The sequence below is a fragment of the Amblyomma americanum genome, chromosome 3, assembly GCF_052857255.1.
Source record: "Amblyomma americanum isolate KBUSLIRL-KWMA chromosome 3, ASM5285725v1, whole genome shotgun sequence".
Taxonomy (NCBI): Eukaryota; Metazoa; Arthropoda; class Arachnida; order Ixodida; family Ixodidae; genus Amblyomma; species Amblyomma americanum.
Window position 1 is genome coordinate 155955644 of NC_135499.1, and position 17518 is coordinate 155973161.

At 46.4% G+C, this 17518-nt stretch overlaps 2 protein-coding genes across 3 annotated transcripts in view; one reads left to right on the forward strand and one right to left on the reverse strand.

Moving 5' to 3' along the window:
• Nucleotides 1-1438, reverse strand: part of LOC144125236 (ecto-NOX disulfide-thiol exchanger 2) — a 34428-nt gene extending 32990 nt beyond the window's left edge. The window contains exons 1-2 of one of the 2 annotated variants that reach the window (XR_013313353.1): nt 1255-1433; nt 993-1122 (exon numbers count right to left, since the gene is read on the reverse strand). Coding sequence is in view for 1 of the 2 variants with exons in the window: in XM_077658455.1 (XP_077514581.1) it covers nt 993-1122 (130 nt within the window). In the remaining variant the exon portion in view is untranslated. Of the gene's footprint in view, nt 1-992; nt 1123-1254 lie in introns of both variants that reach the window. The other variant, XM_077658455.1, reaches the window with a different exon arrangement.
• A 231-nt stretch (nt 1439-1669) lies between these two features.
• Nucleotides 1670-11245, forward strand: P58IPK (dnaJ homolog subfamily C member P58IPK). Its single transcript, XM_077658456.1, has 9 exons — nt 1670-1868; nt 2337-2447; nt 3745-3869; nt 3987-4061; nt 4834-4977; nt 6233-6414; nt 7253-7599; nt 9467-9742; nt 10649-11245. Exons 1-9 carry the CDS (start codon nt 1793-1795, stop codon nt 10789-10791), a joined length of 1479 nt encoding a protein of 492 aa, XP_077514582.1. The 5' UTR covers nt 1670-1792; the 3' UTR covers nt 10792-11245.
• The last annotated feature ends 6273 nt before the right edge of the window (nt 11246-17518 follow it).

Sequence of the window (17518 nt, forward strand, 5' to 3'; positions counted from 1 at the left end):
AAAAAATGGAATGGCTTTGCTCAGGACTCTTCCAAGCTTTTTAATATTGGTTTTAGAATATGGATCGCACACAACGCATGCATGGGCGGGGGCTTTCAAAAGGCGAACAAGCAAATATTTTCCACACGTGAATTCAAGGATACATTATTAGTTAATGCTACACACAGGTATTTACAGTTGGAGACTTCATGCAATGGTGACTGCCCAAGGTGATACCTGTGATCAAACAATTTTTTTTATGTGTCACACCTAAATGCAGATGAATGGGCCGAATGCAGGAAGAAAACTGCAAGTTAGAAAGATGAAAATAAGTCTTGTAATTAAAATAGGGAATCAACTTTTGAGCCTGCATGGCATATGTTCTCACTGTCAATTAAACATCATGCATGGAAATCAATTTATTTCTTCGCCATCTAAAACTAATAAATGACCTTAAAATGCAGTCAGACCTTAAATACCTGGAACTAAAATAAATGCAAGAATATTATGAGCAAAATCTGTTAGTTGACACCCGAATCACAAAGCAGCATTCTAAATCCAACCGCGCAAACAAACCATGTGAAACCGCAAACGTAGCACACACTCACGCAAAGCAACGAGAGCAATAGCAACGAAGGCGGGAAGCAGTCACGAAAAAGAAAATTAATGCGTACAGACACCGTGCACCTGGCGACCGTGTAAACAACACGCGGTGGAACGGCTCGAGAGAGCGAAAATCTACTACGGCGCAAAGCGATCGAAGCCCCTGCGCCAGGCGCAGATAGCGCAGAGCCGGCAAACCCCCACAGAGGCTGCAGTGCGTGACGTTAGGGCCGTGACAGAGGTGTATAAATGAGCTCTTTCTCACATGAATCTGAGGAGATAAAAAAGAAAGAAGGAAGGAATTACCGCGTTCGCCAACTGCGCTTAACGACGACGGAAAGCGCCTGCCGTTGTTAAGAATATTATTATACATCTGTCGCACCGCACACATAAACTGACACACAACTCACCGAGCGTCTCTGGGGCCACACTTGTCTTGATTCGTGCCGCAAATTCGAGCGGGGCATCGTTAGTGGCTGGATCCACCGTGCTTGTTGGAAGGACCGGGGATCCCCCGCAAACTGCCGCCGCCTGCATCATCTATAAACAGATATTTGGCGGGCTATTTTAGTAACCAGATAGCATGCCGAGGAGGTGGGGGTTCGGGGGTCCCCAAAACGCTTTTGTCATCCGCAGACGCAGGAGCGCGTTACGGCTCCCGTCGCAGCTTACCTCTGTGCGTCGGTCGGGCAAAACGCAAACCTCTACGCGTACTCGGCTAATTCATCGGCCCATCCGAGAGCGCGCGGACGAACCAAGATTCGCAACGCTTGATCAATAACACTTTGGCCAGCAGACGATCAAGCGCAATGTGAAAACTAAACTCGCGCAGGCCGCACATCCGATACGCTGGTGCGAGCGACGACCGCGTGGGAGCGCACGCTACCATGCACGTTTTGTTTCGGCAGTCTTTGGGAAAAAAATGTCATTTATAATACAACCTACCAATGATTATTCCGATAGGGCTGCTGTAAATGTAAATCAACTTTAAAAATTGTGTTACTCAAACTACGCTTGCATTAGCTTCAAGATGGGCTACATAGAGGTCATACCGGCAACCAATCAGCTAAGAACACGATATTTTTGTGTACAAGCAGTCGACATCGACTTGGCGATGAGGTGTACTTGCGCTTGTGCAGCTTGGGCAGCGGGATAGAAATTATGGTCTAGTATTTATTTCAAATTAAACCTTTCGCGCACTGCTGACAAAATGACAGGCTACCCTTCGGCGTACCAGCTCGTCTCCTACTTGTACGTCCTCGCCTGCGCAACGAGGCGACTGATCGGTAAGCGCTGGCTTTCATTTAACACTGTCCCGACCATCTTTCGACCGTGTCGCGTGCGTTGCGGGCCGGTGCTTGCCTTGGAAGGAAGCTCGCTTGCGTGCTAAACTTTTTTCACGCTCTTTTCAGTGACCGTAGCATCATGCACGTCTACTAATCATAGATCGCAGTGCAATCAACTACCGGTCCAAACGAAGAATGGTTTGTAAGGTTACGTGCATCGTGCAACTTGCAGTGTGACAAGACGCGGTGGAGTTGCATCACCGCGTGCGCCTCGAATTAGGACGTCCGGCAGATTTTGCCGGACCCGATCGCCTTGGAAAACAGTTGCGCTGTGCGCGAGTGTGTTTAATGCTACCCTACATCTGTCACGAGCGAAACCGGGTGGCTTGCCGCGTGAACGCGTGTGGGTTTGCCCCCAGCGCATCCACTACTCACTCTTGACGGTTCGCTCTCCCCGTTACCGCACAGGTGTTGCAGGCATCAGTCAGGCGGAGATTGAGGGGCATCTTGAGATGGGCCGACAGCTCATGTCCAAAGGCCAGTACGCGGACGCCTTGTCTCACTACCACGCTGCCATTGGTAAGTTGTTGCGTCTGAAATATTATATATGATAATGTGGCGGCAGCGCTATATGGTTCTGCCCCCGCTGCTGGTGCGGTCAGTTGGCAGCGGAGTTTGGGCTAGTTTTGCTATTTTGCTTAACATTGGCCGCGGAAATTACACGTCACTTTGGGGTATGGCGGTTTCTCGATCGTCTCACTGGTCGGCACATCTTATCTGGCGCATGGTCAGCTGGAAAGGCGACCAGCGCTGCAAGCTGTGACAAGAGCTGCCTGAATGTATAGTAGGCGCGCGAGATTCTTCTTTGTATGCTCTAGAGGTGTGTTCACCAACACGCCTTCAATGTTAGAAACTTCTGACCGCACGTAGCATTTTTTTTTTCGCATAGATTGGTTCACTGCTCGTTATACCATTTGTTACAATGAAAGTAGTTTATTTAAAATGCTACCCAAAAAACTTTCCATGTGTGAAATGTGTACTTTTGCAGTCTGCTGAGGTATTATGCAATTCTTTGCTTTACATTGAACAGCAATGCATGGTACTTGTATTGAAGTACAATATGATCTTGACACCTAATTTGTACTCTACTTGATCGGGAATATGTGGCAGATGCGATACAGTCAGCAGACATCTGTTGAAATGAGATCAGTCTCCAGGACTTCACGTGGAACCAGCAGTGTAATCAATGATGAAATACTAATTAGCGATCCCCTCTTGCTGTGGCCCATACTGTACGTATCTATGCATGGTCTAGTGAACTACAGTGCTCATTGCTCTGCCTTAAGTTCAGCTTATAGGTGATTTTCAGAATCGGAATGAGCTTTTATTCAGATAATTGTTGATGACTGTATCAGTCAGCCTTGGAGTGCTTTGTATAAAAGTCAAGAGTGGTTCCATGCTGTTTGTTTACTGATCTTTCAGTGATGAAATCTGCTTGTGTGCAGTTCACAGTAAAGATGATGTGTAATAGCGAGAGCCCGACTCATGACATTTTGCCAGCTGAACAGCTGTGCCTTTGTCATGCCCTCTCCCTCTTTTCCTGCCATGCTCCATCTTCCTGTGCGTACTGCGGTAGGCTGCAGAAATGCTGATCTGGCTAACCTCTCTACGCTTTCTTATAAAGGATTTTCCTGCGTGCTCCATTGTGGTCGTTGGCCACAGATTCCTTCAACAAAAATAAAGGTTGCAAGTAGCAGTTCTAGCTACTTAGAGTCGTAGACATAGTCCCATTTGCAAAGCTGTATTGTTAAGAAAACCATATGGTCCTTTATTTTTTTATAGCTACAGATGCTCTGTTTCTCTATTTTTGTTGCAGATGCAGACCCTGAAAACTACCTAACTTATTACAAACGCGCTACTGCTTACCTGGGCCTGGGGAAGTCCAAGTCAGCACTCGAAGACCTAAATGAGGTCATTGCCCTGAAGCCAGACTTCCTCGCTGTAAGTCCTCTGTGCATTATGTTAACCTTTTGCATCCAGAAATAAGAAACTAGGTGCCCTGCAGAAACTATATGCTACATTGTATAAGAAGAACAATTTCTCTTTTTTTTTATGTAGGCAAGGCATCAGAGGGGCACAGTGCTCCTCAAGCAAGGAAACTTAGATGAAGCTCACATCGACTTTGAGTGGGTGGTGAGTATTGTTTTTTCCACTTTTCTTCTTGAAAGCATTCTGCAGAAAACATACAGTTGGCTGCAAAATTTGTGAAACACAGGAAGTGCACGTGCATGCACGCACACACAGAAATTCAACTCTCTAACAACTGATGTCTGCAGCATTACCTACAATATGGGTAGTGCAGTGACAGCTGTGTTTGTGTGGTTTCAGCAACTAAAGTTGTTTGCTGCAAACACCAGGTGGTTGCAGGAGCTTACTGCATGACATGAAGGGCATGATCTATGTGTTCATTCTTTATGTGATGAAAAGTGTGATGAAGATGACTGGTGGAAACCAGTCCCATTTCATTTTCATTTCTTTTCTTATGATGTTCACAGTGCTGAGAGATTGCAGACACTGTTATCATAGTGCTTTGCATGGCATTTTGTACGTTCTTTGGTCAAATGCATGAACTTTATTTATGTGTAGCATGTTGGCATCCCTTTATGTTCGCTTGCGTGGAGTTACAGCTAACGGCCACTGCTCATATATTTTTGTCAATGTGTCCAATGTGTTGATATGTCAGCTGCAAACAAAAACAGTATTGTGTATGTGTTTGTGGTCGCAGTCTACACTGAGTTGTGAAAAACAGCACTGCACTTTGAATTATTGGCCTCTTGAGAGCTTTATCAAGGCATGCCATGTGTGATATCCAAAAGCATAGTGACAGACAGTGTAGAGCAGCAGACTGAAATGTTGATCAAGCTTGTGGTTGCGTGCTGACGAGCTGGTGTTGTTTTTGCTGCAGTTGCGGCTAGACCCAACCAACGGTGAGGCACACCGGGCATACACGCTCATAGAGCCTCTGAAGCGTGACATCCAGGTCGCACAGGCTATGATTGAAGATCAAAACTATGTGGAAGCTATTGACACTCTCACCAGGATTATTGCCGTAAGTAGCTACTTTTCTTCATCAGTCTCTGTCTTAAGTTACTCTCTGTTCTCATTTGCCCTATCTGCTTTAGCTCTAGGCTGTTCCACAAGGATGAAGTTCCTAATGCCTGGAGTTAATTGTGTTTGGTTTTCTAATAACTTTAAGTAATGGATCAACAACTGAATTTTAAGCACCCAGTTTTTTTTTTGGCACAGTGGGAAGCCTTCGGTCCTAGGTGCTCGATTCTGCAGCGGTTTTGTACAAACACTGAATATTTTTACAGATAATTTTTTATCAATGTATGCACCTATTTTTATGCATCCCTGTGCTGGAAACCATGATCAGCAAGTGTGATAATGATTGCAGGCTGGCAAAAGTAATGAACAAAAGTAAACTAATGCAGTCCCGGCCACCAGACAATGATTAGAAAATTTTAGTATAGCATAGCATTCATTTTAATTTTTTTACCAAAGCCTGTTAAGGCACAGGTTTTGTGGTTACCCTTTCAGACAAGAACTGCAATGCACTGTGGTGTCGTCTATCAACAAAAACTCAACACTTCGTTTGATTTGAAACGACTGTTGCTTTTTATCGAAGGGAGCACTGAAGAGAGTGGAAACTAATATGACGAACACATCGGAAAGAAAAGAACATGATGCACTTAACAACGTATAAGTAGTATTTTACTGAGATGGTGGGATGCACTGATATTAGGAACGTTTGACCACAATATGTCACTTCAGTTTGTTTTAGGCAATTTTCAGTGCCCATTTAAAATTATAAATTCCAGTTTTTTTCTTCAGTTACAACGCTTGATTCTTACATTATGTGGCAGGATCTTTTAATTTCCATCAAAATCTCATGACACATTTTGGTCAGTTGTTGGCCCTTGCAAGTTGACACCATGGAAATTTAATCTAGCTGCGATATAGTTAGGAAACCCAGTTTTGTGTATTTTTCGACTTTAGGTGCATGTAACGATTCCGACACAAGTGGCCACATGAATTTGAATAGAATTATTCATGGCTCCCACGAGCTATGGTAACATTTGGCTATATTGAAAATGTAGTTTGACTTATTACACTTTGTATTGTGCTTGCTCAACAGGTCACTTAATAGTGAAGCTACAAAAATGAAATTCTCCGCAGGTCTTGACTGTGAAGTTTTTGGATGTTAAAAATATAAATTTAGAACTGGTCATGCCCCATCCTGTTGTGCACATAGCACATGTCTGCCTCTAATAGTGATGTATTTGCTCATTGGCACCTTTCAGGAATGCCCATGGGATGTGTCTTTGCGTGAGATGCGTGCACTGTGCTATGAAAAACTTGGGGACCTGATGAACGCCATCACCGATCTGCGGCCCACAACAAAGATGGTGCCAGACAACACCGTTGGCTTCCTGAAACTTAGCAAGCTCTACTACAAGCTGGGAGAGGCTGATGAGTCTCTCAAGTGAGCAGATCTCTGTCTTGTTCTCCTCTTTTTTTTTTCATATTTGCCTGTCCTATTTCTTGTCCTCAGTAAGAACTGTGGGTGCAAGCGTGTGTGGCTGGCTTGGGAGTGTGTGAGATCAACACACTTGTTTAAACCACCACCTTACACTCATAGCTTCCAGCCCAGTGACCAACAAATTGTGAGGTGGAGTATAGGAGTAGGTTTTCTTCGCTCCACAAAACCTTTCGAAAACTGATTCGGCAAACTGTGAAACATGACAACTTTTCTTACCATGTTCTGAAAATGCTGCTTGAATAAATAGGCGTTTTGAGCTCTCACAAGGCCAACCTGTCTGCTCGGTAAGGCTAGGGAGTGGATTGACTGAGTTACCATGTTTCGACCATTTCAACCCCGGCAGAGTCGCACTTACTGCTGTGTTTCACCATCTTTGCAACACCGTTTTTCCTGGATGTGGAAAAATGTGAAACAGTCCGTTTAGCAGTACATACCGTTCCCAGCTCGCAGTGCCCTTTCCCCCTTGTAAATGTAGCCTTTTTCACCTACTACAATATTTCTGCATTAAATGTCTATATTTCGCGTCCATGGCTTTTTTTTTTTTTTGTCTGAGCACAGCAGCAACTGTAGGTCCATGTTGACCTACAGTACAGAGGTCATAAGCTGAGCTGAGCAGCCAAATGCCTTAGCCACTGAGATGTTGGGAGGAGGAGTAAATTATGAGGAGAGGAAAGGCACATGCATTCCTGCTGAAACGTTTTCCCTCGTTTTCAGATATGATTGCAGATTTTTCCTTTTTTGCTCTTGCTAATATCCTCTGCCATTCCCTTGACTAACGCAGTGTCATCAGGGAGTGCCTGAAGCTGGACCCAGACCATAAGGACTGCTTTGCACACTACAAGAAGGTGAAGAAGCTGGCGGCACAGCTGCGCAGCATCCAGGAGCTCATCGGCAAGGGCAGCTTTGACGAGTGTGTGGAGAAGGGCAAGGCGGCCCTGCGCACAGAGCCCGACTTGCCCCAGATGGTGCAGCACGTCAAGGGACGCCTGTGCCACTGCCACAGCAAGGCAGGCCACATCAATGAGGCAGTTGAAGTCTGCTCCGAGGCCCTGCGCCTCAACCAGGACGACGTGCGTGTCCTTTGCGACCGGGCCGAGGCCTACCTCACAGACGGCCAGTACGAACGAGGTCGGTCCGACATTCTCATTCGTCTTCTTTTTTGTGATGGTGTGGGGCTAGTTTGGTTTTGGTATTAATGTCCTATGGCTAGGCCTGGAGCCAAAGGCGAGCACTTCTGTAGTCACCCGCGTGAAGGAAATAATTAGTTGCTGTCCACTTGAGCACAGCTACTAGGCTACGAAGGGAAGATGCACACCTTTTCCATTCTGCCCCACCCCAGCGTCAGATACCCTTCCTGATTAGATCAGCCAGTAGGGCAACTGTCCTGCTATGGTGTCTGGTGCCAGGTTCAAACCCCGGACCTGGACACATTTTTCTGCTGTGGTTTGGGAAAGTTATTGAGCTTTTCTTTGTAGCCTTATGGCTTTGCTGGTATGGTTGCTTACAGTGTCGCTTTGCCTTGCTTGAAGTCTTCCCCACTTTGGAGGACTGCCATGAATGCATTTGCCCTAGCGTGGATCTGCTGTGACAGGCCTAATACACTTCCAGCTACTGGCCATTCATCACTTTGTTAGAGAGGGTAGGGTGGCACTGTTTTGCAAGCGTATTCATCTCTGGTAAAGTTCACCACCTATATGGGAGACATTCGAACCCATACCTCTCACACATAAGACAGGTGTCGTACTAGTAGACCATTGCTCTGCTTACAGACTCTAATGGTAATGCATGTAGTTTATTGGCATTTGTTGGCATGTTCTTTTCATTCTGTGCATTTGCACTGCATTCTGGATTGATAGCGCAGTGACAAGACCACCCAGTTAGTGTTCATCAGCCAAAGCTTTCTCTTGTATAGTGAGCTTGGAGAAAGTGCTAGGAACCAATAATTTATGGATTATTCGAGTTTAACGTCCCAAAGCAACTCGGGCTGTGAGGGACGCCATAGTGAAGGGCTCCAGAAATTTCGACTACCTGGGGTTCTTTAATGTGCGCTGAATCACACAGTACACGGGCCTGTAGAATTTCGCCTCCATCAAGATTCGACCACCGCGGCCAGAATTGGACCCACGTCTTTCGGGTCAGCAGCCGAGCGCCATAACCACTGAGCCACGTGTGGTGGCTGTTTTCATAAAACTGCGTAGCAGACACCATCACATTATAATTCAGTCGTATACTAAGCATGTGAGAGTAAGACTGTGCATATTTTGTGTCAGCAATGCACTGCGCATGCCACACACTTGAAGAGCTGGGATTCAATCGCCAGGTGCCCCTGCATACTTCTGTGCATTGTCACTGATGGAGCTGGGAAAGCTGACTGCTCATACTTGATAGAAGTATTTCGGAACACTGTATCTTACAGGTACAGTGTTGTTTGTGATGGCAAACAGAAATGACTGCAAGGTGCAGAAAATGCCCTTTTAGATCAGGACTCATGCACGTAGGAAAAATGATGTGCTATTCAACACGTTCACTCTTGAATTAAATGGTACGGCATTCTCAACTGTACAACACCAGGTGTACGATTCACTTCTTGGATGCCAAGGTGATCAGCAGGATTCAAATTTTATGCCCTCCTGCAAATTCTGCAGTTTTTACATGGCAGTAGCTAACAATCACTGTATGTATATTGAAGTGGGTCGCGTGTTTTGTGAAGACATTCTAGAAACAATTCTGCAAGGACCTGACTGTCATTGTATGGTTTAAGCCTGTTATACGTAGTGGCACAGGCAGGGGCCTATTGGTTTACATTCTTTTTCTGGCTGCCCCACCATACTTTTTGTCATTGTATGGTGGTACAGCAGATTTTTAAAGTCACTAAAGTGATGTTTCATCAGTCTGCAGCGTAGACCTCTTCTTCACCATCGCTTGTGTACCCTGCAGATGTGTGCATCTAAGCACAGGCCTTGAGCGTGAATTGCCGCTCCTCTGTTCCTTGCAGCATCTCAAGACTTCCAGCGAGCTGCCAACCTCGATGAGCACTCATGTGGGCACGAGGGCCTGAAGCGGGCTCAGCGGCTGGAAAAGCAGTCACACAAGCGTGACTACTACAAGATTCTCGGTGTAAAGCGCACAGCTGCCAAGAAGGAAATCCTCAAGGCATACCGCAAGTTGGCCCAGAAGTGGCATCCAGACAACTACCAGGGTGACTCTAAGAAGGAGGCCGAGAAGAAGTTCATCGACATTGCTGCTGCCAAGGAAGTGCTTAGTGACCCTGGTCAGTGCTCTCTTCCTTCGCTTCCCTGGCTCCATGTACATTTGCTTGCTTTCATAGCTTTCTTGTCAAAGTGATCATGCTGATGTGCGCTGACTGCAGTGCAGTCCATTTCCTAATCCGTTCCCTGCTGCCAAAAAAAAAAAATAAAGAAGAGTCGGATGTGCTGTGATAACATCTCTTGGGCTGTGCTGTAGGAAAAGATGAAAGAAAGCTTCCCCCCTTTATTTGTCGCCTGTGCTAAGCATTGCCTGTGTGGGTGCTTGTTTTAAAACCCCATAGAGCCAAGTACGTATAGACACAGACACAAATGCAGTTTTGTGCATTAGCATGCCAGCTAATGCTCTTAATATGGGTGTGAGTGCAGTCCAGATAATTCTAGCAGATTTTGTAGTTGTAAAAGCATGTGCTTTGTACGCAAGCTCATAATGGCAGCTCATGAGAAATTGAAAATTGGTTTTCGGGGAAAGGAAATGGCGCAGTATCTGTCTCACATGTCCGGGACACCTGAACTTCCCTGTAAGGTAAGAGATAAAGGAGAGAGTGAGAGAAGAAAGGAAGAAAGAGGTGCCACTGGGATCTTTAACATGCACTGCACAGCACAGGGGCGCCTTAGCGTTTCCCCTCCTTCAAAACCTGAAAGGCAGCCACCGCGGTCAAACCCCTGAATTCCAGAACTTGGGATCAGTGGAGTGCCCTAACCACTGAGCTACCACTGCGGGTGAAGCAGCTCATGAGCATGTGTGTATTTTTTAATACATGAGTATATACTTACACTATTTAGAGAACTGAAAATATGTCATTTTCTGTGTGTCTTTACGAACCTTTGTTAAGAAATTCATGCATGTTACTTGCAACCTCTACTGAAACAGAAATGACGAGTTTTCTTTCGATCTTATTGCACTGCAGAGAAAAGGCAAAAGTTCGACAATGGCGAGGATCCTCTGGATCCCGAGTCCCAGCAAGGCCAGGGCTTCAACCCTTTCCAGGGCTTCAACCCCTTCGGAAGTGGATCGGGTGGTGGCTTCACCTACAAGTTTGTCTTCAACTGAGACTCAACGGTGCCATGAGAAGAAAAGAAATGCGTTTCTCGGCTTTATGTGCATGCATGTGGCCACTGCAAAGTGCGGCAAATTGTGCAAAGGTGATAGCAGAAGAGGCACAACGGGAAACACAGAATGACAGACCGGTGGTGTCGTAGACTATTGCACACCACCACATCAGTGTACAGACTGTGCTGCTCACTCTGCACTTTGGAGGCATACCGCTGGATGCCCAAACTGTGCGCATGAGACACAAGAGAAAGTGTTCAGGTGCCACCATCGCAGCAGTGTCCTTTCAAGCTGTTCATTTTGTAAATTGTTTTCTTTTAGTTTCACGGAACATGTTGCCATGCCACAAGGAAGGCTTCTCAAGAAGTGCGGTGGCCTGTGTACAGTTAGAACGATTTAAATTGAAGACAAGTTAGTCACCCTGCTTTATAATAAAGCAAGTTGGCGTCACCTATGCTAGTTTTGGTTATTTCTGGTTGGCATTTAGTTTCTTTTGTGGACAGATTTGTCCGCATGTGACAAATAAATGTTTTATTGCTATGCTGAATGCTATAGTATATGAAAGCGGATTATTGGATGCTAAATTTTATGTTCTATGTAGGTAGAGCTCAAAGGTTTCAACAGTGCACATGCACTGATAGCAACTGCAGCTACACGAACCATGGTGCCATTTCAGCGCCCAATATGAAAGCGCTGCCACGTTCGGTGAAGTTCAAAACGGTGCTCTTGCCTGAACACTTCGAGTTTCGCGCACTTTCACTCAGGAAAAGGAAAGTCCACCATATATGGTTTCTTGATCCCGATGCTGCCAAACCTTGCATAATTAAAATCTTGTAGCGCTAGCTGTATAGGCGTTATTCACATGACATCCTGGGCACCATTTTGTTGTACAGTCTAGCTTCAGGGATACAGGCTGGAGCAACTAGCGATAAGCCGGTAAGATATGCGCCCAGCCTTCCACGTCAGAATGGCGGCCAGGGTGGCAACTGAGTGCATACTCGGAGGCGAGTCGGTTTCGCAGCGCTCCTAGCGGCGTCTGAGTTACTCTGACGTCACATGCTCATGGCATGCAATGGCTCAAAAGCGTGTCGTCACTCAGTCACTCGCTACCATGTCGTAGATGGGTCGCCCGAAGCATGCTGACTACGTCAGCGGCAAGGGAAACCTACGTCAGTGCGGCCAGAATATTGTGGAGCACGTTTTGGCGCTTGAAGTTTTGCGCGACAGCATATACAGCTCATTCGGTCGAAAAGCCGTTGGCGCAGTAGTAGTCTGCATCGCGTGTCGGAAATAAACTGGGGCTGCGTAAAAAAATCATAGGGTAATTTATGGTTCTAATGACTGATGATTGAATTGTGTGATAAGAAATGATGAGTTAATGAAATCATTGTAGTTAATTGATTAATTAAATGAAAAAATTGGAAAAAGGGGGTTAAATGGTGTCAAAATGCTCAATGAAAAAGCCAATGCTTGATGATGGCAATTAAGAAATTTAGAATGTGTAATTGATCAATGAATTGAAACAATGAAGGTGTTTCCAACAGGCAAGGCGTCTCGCCGAACGGGCAATGTGGACTCCCTGGCAGCGCAACATGCTGTCGCATTCCACTCTTAAAGGGGAAGCTTAAGCGTCCTCCAATTTTTTCTCACGCGTTCTGTTGAGAAAATATGATGGTTCCTAATATTCATGCGTGAGCACACCAGCAGAATGCGCTGGCATATGTATAAAGTACTTCATGAATTTTCATTGGGCAAGGCGCGACAAGAGTTTGATCGCTGAAGCACGCTCCGTAATGCTATGCTGGGACTGCATCTGCGAGCTCGCCATTCTGAGCTCATGAGGCGTTCAGCGGCGTCGGATCATAATTCGCCTGCAAAGCCAAACCTGCCAGACGTGCAACATCGTTTCACCTGTATGGATAAAGTACACTGTTCTAATCGCAGAGACCACCTTGACTGACAACAGAGCTTTTAAAAGCTATAAAAGGCAGAAAACGGACAGGAGTCGTCATTGGCGGCTGATTTCGCAAGGTAGCTACGGTGTGTCTACACCATTTTTAGATTTGAGTTGTATGCTACAGGTGAGATTAGCCTTGCTTGTTCTGCCGGCAACTGTTCCACCATAGCATCACTTATATGTTAATAATGACCTAAAGCCTGTCGGATCTACCCCGCTATATATGCGCACAGTCACTTGTAATAGCACATATTCCACTCCCGCAGTCATCATCTATGCACACATTCACTCCTCACAGTCCACACCACAGTCCACTCCAGAAGTCACCATCTATGCATACATTCAGTCACAGTAGAACATAGTCCATTGCAGTGCCACAATCCAGACACACATTCCTGCACACACAGTGTCCTGCAAAAATGTTAAAAGAAGGCATGCGTGGGAGCTCAACTCCTCGGGGTACAACTTCTGATTTTGATGTGGATGAGAAAATGACATTCAGTGCCTCAAAAGGTCAAACCGAGCTTAACTGCCTGGTGGTATATGGCCAAAGCTATAGTATGACCACGTGATCATATGCCTATGACCATTGGGTACCTGACCTCGACAAATTGACATTTGATTTGAGACACTGGAGACCATGCTTAACAGGCGCTTTCGCTCGTATAACTACGTTCAAGCCACGTTGAACTCCAGCCATTTTTTTGTGTGCGGATAATAGAGTCAACGCTACATCGCCATTGACTTGAAAACAGTGGGAACCCGTTCTTTTTGGTACCTGCACTTCTCCATTCAAAAACATTAATTTTAACCCAACTCGACTCGGTTCCTTCATCCTTTAACCCAAGCCGACTCGGCTCCTTCATCAGGGGTGACTCAGATACTGGCTTGAGTGTGGAGAGTGGAGGTACCGGCCACTTCTCTTCGAACCACCCGACAGTCCATAAAGCATCAGTGGTGAAGACGTTCAGAAGAGTTGAGACACACTGCAGCACAGAACTTGACAGAAAAAAAGAACAACGCACGATATTCGAAGAACTCATCATGAACGGCTACCCAAAAGACTTTATTGAAAAAACCATTCGACGGCAACAGCACGACAACATGCGCCAAGAAATCAACGCGCAAAGACCAACGCCACCACCAAAATACGTCACTTTACCTTATGTCGGAGGTGTCAGCGAAACCATCGCCCAAATCCTAAAGAAAGGGGGGGGGGGGGGGTCTCCAGGTTGCGCACAAGCCCACAAACACTGTTACGCTTTGCCTACCTGTTCCCAAAGACCGGCCCCGGAGAGAAAGAGCCCAAGGCATTGTCTACAAAATTCCATGCGCCGACTGCGACGCAAGCTACATCGGCGAGACCAAAAATCTCAAAGAAAGAATTTGGCAGCATAAAAATGACGTCCGCAACTTCGCAAGAGAGCGCAATCCTGTAGCCGAACATTCTGAGGACTCGATCAGACCATAGAATCAACTTCGAAGTAACCCGCATCCTCGGAACCGAAACAAATTACCACAAAAGGCTCCTTCTGGAATCCTGACATATCCAAACCACCCCGAACATCAACCACACAAAAGGAAACCTGCCCCCGGTATATATGCCCAGGGACTTCGCTCTTCACCTCAATGAAAAAAAGTCATTGACCGCCTCCCCACAGTGCGAAAAAGTGACTAACAGCCTTAACCCCCTCCCCCACGCCTTTCGCATCACAGCTTTTGTTCCTTTGACCCCCTTCTCCCCTCCATACTTAAAAGACGCTAGCTACTGCCCTCAGTCACCCCTGATGAAGGAGCCAAGTCAGCTTCGAAACAGGTTAAAATTAGTTTTTGGTTGGAGACGTGCAGTTTATTATGTCTTCAAACCCAACCAGACAGGCAAATCTGTCAAAATGTTTAGTTTTTAGACAAGTTTAAATGAACTGGCGGGAAGATATTTAAATTCAATGTTCTCCCCAATAGATATGCTGCCCGACATACGTCAGCATAGATAGGAGGAGCCAGAGAATAAATTTTAACTGAGAATAATTAGAGTTGTTCTGAAAATTGGTTTTTCAGGAAAGGAAATAGCGCAGTAACTGTCTCACATCTCGGTGGGCTCCCAAACTCGCGCCATAAGGGAAGGGAGAACGGTGGCAGTGAAAGAAGGTTGGTCGATTTGTTTTTTATTTGGGGGGGGGGGAGGAAATGGCGGCAGTAGCTTCCACATCTCGGCGGACACCTAAACCGTGCGGTTATTGGGAAGGGTTAACAAACCAACTAACCATCGGCCCTCAGTCCCCAGCGGCTGCGGAGCAACTGACCAATGCGACGGTCAGACCTGTACAGGTCTGTCCACCGCCTTTCGAACCCGACCGCTATATACTGATCCGGAGTACCCGAGTGCGAACTCGACCGCGGCGTCCGCGTTTTGATGGAGGTGAAACGCTAAGGCGCCTGTGCGCTGTGCGATGTCAGTGCACGTTAAAAATCTCCAGGTGGTCGAAATTATTCCGGAGCCCTCCACTACGGCACCACTTTCTTCCTTTCTTCTTTCACTCCCTCCTTTATCCGTTCCCTTACGGCGCGGTTCAGGTGTCGATATACGAGACAGATACTGCGCCATTTCCTTTCCCCAGAAAACCAATTATTATAAAACCCAACACAACACACCCACTACGGCAGCTCTTTCTTCCTTTCTTCTCTCAGTCGCTCCTTTATCCCTCCACTTACGGAGCGGTTCAGGCGTCCGCGGCGCCGATATGTGAGATGGACACTGCGCCATTTCCTTTCTCCAAAAGCCAACCCTCGTTCCGCGTTGTAGTCGGGCTCGTCGGCGTAAACAAGGTGGCGTGCTACTGTGTGTGACAGGTGTCGTTTTGGCTGGCAGTAGCAGAGCGGAACACCAGCTGTCACAGTAAGAGCGAAGGAATGGACAGCCTGGGTTAGGTTAGGTTCCTCTTTCACTCCCTCCTTTATCCGTTCTCTTACGGTGCGGTTCAGGTGTCAGATAGATACTGCGCCATTTCCTTTCCCCAAAAACTAGTTAAATTCCGAAATTAGAAAAACTGATATGGATATTACTTACGGCGGTCTACACGCCTATCAATAATTCAGAAGCCTAAAAGTAATAGCTAAAAGGTTACTATTTAACCAGCCAGCTAGCTAGCACGTCTTAGCAGTATTCAGATGTACTACACCACTGACAATGCTATGCAGAAAAAAGCGCTCTTGTAACTCAAAAAGTCTGTTTTTAAAATTGTGCGAAGACTTAGAAGAAACACCCTGTATACAACTAGAAATCGTATGACACCACCCGGAACGATGTAAGACAGACGGATGTGTCACAGTTTTGGTACGAATGTCGAGGACACTGGCGACACATGGAGGTCGGCCAGTGGCAAGTATATATACACGAATGACATGTATAGGATTGTCTGACTGAGGTGGAGGTGCTCGACTTGCTGTGTGCGTCATACGGCCTCTTGATGACGCAACCCTGTTTTCCTTGCCATGGGTCTTAGTGGTCTTTAAGTTCTTAATGTGACAGCATTAAAAGTCTCATCGAAGAAAAAACTCGGCGCCGTCCGGTGTCGTCAATAATTAAATTCGCTGATTAGTGGGTGAGGTGTATGACTTCATGAGACGTGACATGCCGAGTTGACAGGTTCACTGGCAGTTGGAAGAAGGCAGATGGCAGGTGTGCTGGCCTCGTGACATGGCCGAGCGCAGTGGCTCGGTGTCTGTTGGCAGGTGAGCTCGGTTGCGTACAGACGCCCCTAGGAAGCTCCGAGTACCAGTATTAAATGAAGCCTGAATCAACGCTGCGTGTGTCTAGGTGGTGGAAAATCCCCGTAAACGGAGACCACGGAAGCACGTCGCAGAAGATGGAATATCGGCGGCTGCACAGGCTCAGCGTTTGCAGCGCAGCAGTGACGGAGGAGGAGACCGAACGGACTTCGGACTTCAATATAGGCAACAGCAGCCAAATGCAGACGAATAAGGCGCGTACTCGGGGCCCGTAGCGAGCCGACCAAAACAGGTCGCGCAGCCTTCGCTTCACGCCAGTGTAAACGTGCCAGCCTGGAGTAACGCCGTCCCAAACACGTACGTACAATCTGGCCGAGACCGAATAAATGTGTATATACGATTAGCACTCTTTCAATGGCCGTATAACTGTGCCCTCATTTCCCCGTGCATTTTCTCCTTCCCTCATATAGTATAGAACTGGGATTTTCGGGACATGGCCCGATTATGAAAAGTGTCCCGATCGTAATTTTAGGTACCATCGGACACCTAGAGAGCTTCCAACTTTGCACTGCGTGTCCCACAAAATTACAGATTTTGTCCAGTTGTCCAGATTTTATCCGAAATGTGCCGTTATTTCACGGACACTTCCGTATCAAAACACTTTTAAGCCGTGAGTAATATATTTGTATCAGAATAAAGCGAGAGTCTCATTTCGCGAACCACACTTGCTTCCTGCTACCAAAGCACCAGTCTTGAGACAACCTGCACCCTCAGGGAACACTGGAAGAAACAGAGTAGTAGTGGTTTATTAAAATAGTAATAAAAAGGAAGGAAAAGATTTTTGCTAGCCCCGACATCTGCAATCGATACTGAAGCACCTGAGCTGGGGCAGCGGAAATAAAGGATAGCAGGCAGAATGGAACACTGAAATGAAAGAGGAAAGAACAGATGATTACATTTTCCCGATCACTTGCTTGTCGCCGCTACACGCCGCCCTCGGCTTCATTCTATAGAAGATCGCGCGTAGCTCGTCAAAGTTAC

Bases quoted from the DNA above. Each gene is read 5' to 3' on its own strand.
- P58IPK (XM_077658456.1), top strand. From the start codon at position 1,793: ATGACAGGCTACCCTTCGGCGTACCAGCTCGTCTCCTACTTGTACGTC. The intron at 1,869-2,336 runs GTAAGCGCTGGC...GTTACCGCACAG, and splicing joins CGCAACGAGGCGACTGATCG to GTGTTGCAGGCATCAGTCAG. The intron at 9,743-10,648 runs GTCAGTGCTCTC...ATTGCACTGCAG, and splicing joins GGAAGTGCTTAGTGACCCTG to AGAAAAGGCAAAAGTTCGAC.